This window comes from Centruroides sculpturatus, unplaced genomic scaffold (assembly GCF_000671375.1).
Source record: "Centruroides sculpturatus isolate CEXI.00-Female unplaced genomic scaffold, Cexi_2.0 scaffold1836, whole genome shotgun sequence".
In the NCBI taxonomy this organism is placed as follows: domain Eukaryota; kingdom Metazoa; phylum Arthropoda; class Arachnida; order Scorpiones; family Buthidae; genus Centruroides; species Centruroides sculpturatus.
Genome location: NW_019386203.1, coordinates 58323 through 63291, shown reverse-complemented (window position 1 = coordinate 63291; position 4969 = coordinate 58323). Strand labels below are relative to the sequence as shown.

Sequence of the window (4969 nt, the reverse complement as noted above, 5' to 3'; positions counted from 1 at the left end):
AAAGCAAACTTAGGGCGTCGTACTCGTAGCGCCATCTGTTGGACATAAAAGCCTTAACCTAGATTATATATTTTAATTTATATGAATGTTTAACGGAATAATATACAGCCTATGTCCACCCTGAGGTTCCATTTTAAATATTGGTGAAAGAATTTTTGAAATCGGATGAGTAGTTTCGGAGATTACCTGCTGCAACGAAACTTACATACAAACATTACCTCTTTATATATTAGTATAGATTACTAATCAACCCCCACTCTAAAGTAATTGCCTATGCCGATGACATCAAAATTTTATCCAATGATCCCTCCTCTCTTCAGATCACTGTCAATTCTTTACGTTCTAATCTTGCCAGTTATAATCTAAAAATCAACATCCATAAAACTGTCATTATGTGTTTTTCTCTACTTTGCAATCCTTACCACCCTTCCGTATTTATTGATTCTTCTAAAATAAACTATGTCCACCCTCATTGTGACCTTGGTATCATATTTGATGAAAAATTAATATTCCATGATCATATCTCTTACATTATTAAATCTCTTGCAATTAGATGTGGCTTTATCTGGCATTTTTGCAAAAATATCTCTTCAAAGACCATACTCAGAACAATTTTCTTTGCTAATTTTCAATCAATAGTCGATTATTGTTTACCAGTCTGGGCCATGGCTGCACTTTTATCCGATTCAAAAAATACAATCTGAATTAAATAAGGTTTATTTTCTGATACACAAATTCTGCAATTTACCCTTTACTGACAACCGTGATGTGGCAAGAGTTTGCCTTGGTCTTCCAAATCTTTCTGATCGCTTAAAATATTTTGACTGCATTCTCTGCTTTAAATTCTTCAATGGTCTAATTTTAAATTACTGGCTAGGTCTCCGCATACCTACTGTAAGAACCCATAATACATCATGCTTCTTCATCCCATTTTTTCGTCTTTCTCTTTCGCAAAGATCTTGTTTTTTACCATTTAGCATCTCACATACAGCCTGTTGAACCTTACCTATATCGTGATTTTAATTTTTTTAAAAATAAATGTAAATCTATTTTATATAATATATAATNATTATCATTTTCTATGATACATTTAAAAAAGTAACAATAAAATTAAATTGTTATAAATCTTATAATATTAAATTTGAAATGACAGTGAGCAGTATATGACGAGCATAATTTGTATTATGGAATTCAGTTATACATTTGAAAATAGACAATGTCTTTTGGAAAGCTTTAATGTTTCATATATAATTCAAAGAAAAATTTTTAAAAGTTAAGTGAAGAAAGAATGCTGAAATATCTCAGTAAAACATTTTTTATTAAAATTGAATAGCTAGCTTGTATCAAATATCATTTTAAGATGTATTAGTGATTAAGTTAAACAGAATTTGAGTTTAATTATTCAAAATCTGAATTTAGTTTTACATTATTCATTTTTTTAATTCTTACGTAGATAGTTGAACTGCTATATAACAAATTGCCTCCAATGGATAGAACAAACATATATCCTGTAATAAATATAAATAATAAATGGATAGAAAGTTGAAATTTTTAAGGATTCTGTACTATCTTCCATAAAATTCTGCAAAGACATTAACCTTGTAGAATATTATATGGAAGTAATACAGAAAATTCGTTAAATGGAAAATTCACCCTAAAAAAGATGTATTTTTAACATTCTATAGAAAAATTCATTGAGAAATTTATTATGTACAGCTTCACAATAGGGAAGTCTAACTATGCTTGAAAATGTTATATAAAATCAAATTTAAAAATTATGAGTTAAAATATTAAATTTAATTTTCTGCATGTTAGTTGACTTTTATATTAACAACAAATATTTTATTATATTATTAAAAATTTTTTATTTCATTTATTATATAATTTTTATAAAGATTTTTTTATAAGCTTATTAATTTTTATATTATTTTTATATTAGAAGTTTTAACTCCAATTGTTACATCAAGAGCTTCATTGAAATATTGGAAAAAACCTCCAAATTTGAAAGGTAAAAGATTATAAATTTCTATTTGAGCAACTTTTATATAAATAAAGTTTCTTTTAATTAATTGTATAAAAAATTAAGGACCAAAAAATATGATTAAAAATAATGTTAACAAAATTAACTGAACTAAATGAAAAAATTATTGAATAACTAAAATTATTTTGTATAAACAGTAAAATCACATACTTGTGACTAGTTTTTTCTTATATGTTTTATGTTGAATACAATTTAAAATGTTTATTAATAAACATTTTAAATTGTATTTTAGAATATTATGGATACAATGGAAAAATATTGCAAAGTTTTGACTAATTAATAGATTTTTTCAGAATAAAAATTTGTAAATTGTTATATTACAGTGTAATATATATTTGATACAGTAATTTATAACTATAATTTATTATTAAAATTCATATTTAAATGATTATTCTACTTTATGTTTCACAAATTAACATATCATGACAATCATATCATAATACATATTTATTATTAATTAACAAATTAACATATCATGAATATTAAAATAACATGAAATTTTATCAACCTGTCTTTAAGACAAGGAAATTTATTAACATATGTTACAAATTTGTATTGTAAATATTTATACTATAATTGAAAAACCAAAATATTAAAATTTTGTGATTTGATAATTGTTTATATATAGCTTAATCACATTTATGGTTTTACTAATGTAATACATTGATAAGTATTTATAATGTCATTTTGTTCATAATTTGAATCTTTTTCTATTCTGTTAGCAGAAAGAGGATAAGTTTTAATCATACTCATTGTGGACTTGGCTAGATTAACGATCAAAGTGGTTGAGTGGTCAGGGATGGGATCTAACAAATTCAGTAAAGACCACCCATAAAAAATTCCTGAGGTTGCTTAGATTTGATGCTGAGTTTTCCACAGCAAAAGCCTGATAGGGGTTACTAGTTAGTTTTTTTTCAAGAAGTCAGTCTTCAGACAATTTTTCCATGACAGTTCTTCCTCAGACAGTTTACTCAAGAGTTTCTTCAAATGATTCTTCTCTCCAAAAGTTTTTTCCACACAGTTTTTTACCATAGATTGATATTTTTCTCTGAATTGAATTTTTCTCTAAAATATTATTTTCCTAAATAATTTTTTACAACGTTATCTGTTTAAAGACATATAAATGTAAGTTTCTGAAACAACAAATTGGTATTTTCTGTATATATGACTCTATTATATTCCATTTCAGAATTATACAGATTATATCAAAAATAGTGATCACTTAAAAATATTTTTGAGAGAGAGTTTTTGTGTTGAAGATTTTAACACAAGTTTTAACACAATTTTTTTGCATGATACGAGCAAAGACGTTCATATTATTACAATTTTATCAAAGTATATAATTTACACCACCTCATATTACAAGATTCTATTTAATTAATACAATCGAGTCTCTCTATTTTTTTGGAGACACTCGTTTTGTTTAGTCATCATTTGTAGAACTTATCTGCAGTGCAATACTTTTTGTAATCTACATGTTCAACAAAATGGAATCGTCCAGCATCGTTATCTCTCATCATTAATGGTATCGTCCATACGGATTTATTCTGCAACCTGCACTGCACTCTGTTTTAACATAATATTTTTGCATGCCATGGGCAAAGATGTTCATATTTTCACAATTTTGTTAACGTATATATTTTACATTATTTCAGGTATTTATATTTTGTTTTTATTGTATTTAATATACATTTCTATTTCTTAATACAGTTTTATTTTAATTGTGTGTTGCTTGTGATATATGCAAGCTCAGTCTATCTAATTTATATAATAATATATTGATTTATCTATTGTTAGTTTATACATTTTTTGATAGTTTCTCATCACCTTCATCTTTGTTCATAGCACATGTTTTTTTATTTATTTATTTATTTCTCTCCTATAACGTATTCAACAAAAATCTTAAAATTTTTGTCCAAAACGTCAGGTCCATTAATAACAAATACATGTTTCTTGCCTCGATTCTAAATGATTTTTATGATTTATTTATATTAACAGAAAGTTGGCTTACTCCAAACTTTGATGATGTGTTGAATTTTATTAACAGTTTGGGTTATTCACATATTGCTTTATCTTGTAATATTCAACGCGGTGGTGGAATCCTTTTGATTTTTTCCCCTTGCTCAAACCTGTAAAAGTATTTGAATATCTTGATTCTATCCTTTCCGTCAAACTTTCTGTTTATAATCTAACAGTCATTTTGATATACGTCCCCCCATAATAAAAGAGATTCCATTTTTAAAACTTTACATAGATATCTTATTTCTCTTTCTGAATCCCAAAATATTAAAATTATCTTATGCGGAGACTTCAATATGTGTAACATCTCTTAGAATTCTAATGGCCCATATTATTCCTCCCTTGACACAATTGAACAATTTTTCCTTAATGAAATATTCTATTTTTTCCAACTTAAACAGGTAATCCTTTTTCCATCTCGTATTAATAACTTTCTTGATCTTGCTTTTACCTATAATTGTGTTGTATCAACCAGTTACGGTCAGGGGTTCAAATCTGACCATAATGCAATATGTTTAGATGTCTTATTAAATACCAATAAACAGCAATCTGCCAAATACATTAATATTCCAATTTGGGTCTCATTCAATGGAATGGAGGCCTCAAAAATCCTTTGCTCCATTGACTGGACCTTCCTCAACTCGTCTATTTCTCCTCAGAAACTTACTGATAAAATTTACAACTTGTTTCTGCCACTATTAAAAAATTATTACAATTCCGTAAAATAAATTCTTCAGCCAATAGATGGTTTCCTCTACACTTAAAGAAATTATCCAATATGGTCAGAAAACAATGGAGCAAATGGAAATGTTATGGTAACCCTCGTGACTTATACTTACATAGAATATTGCAACAACGTTATTACCAGGAACATCGTATTGCTTTTCTAGAATATTTTAACAGAACTGT

General features: G+C 26.6%; 1 protein-coding gene across 1 annotated transcript in view; it reads left to right on the top strand.

The window, feature by feature from the left end:
* LOC111614066 (39S ribosomal protein L16, mitochondrial-like) overlaps nucleotides 1-4969 on the top strand; it is a 59414-nt gene that overhangs the window by 21158 nt on the left and 33287 nt on the right. Inside the window, exon 2 of the mRNA XM_023355444.1 lies at nucleotides 1940-2008. Within this exon, the coding sequence (XP_023211212.1) occupies nucleotides 1940-2008 (69 nt within the window). The remainder of the gene's footprint in view (nucleotides 1-1939; nucleotides 2009-4969) is intronic.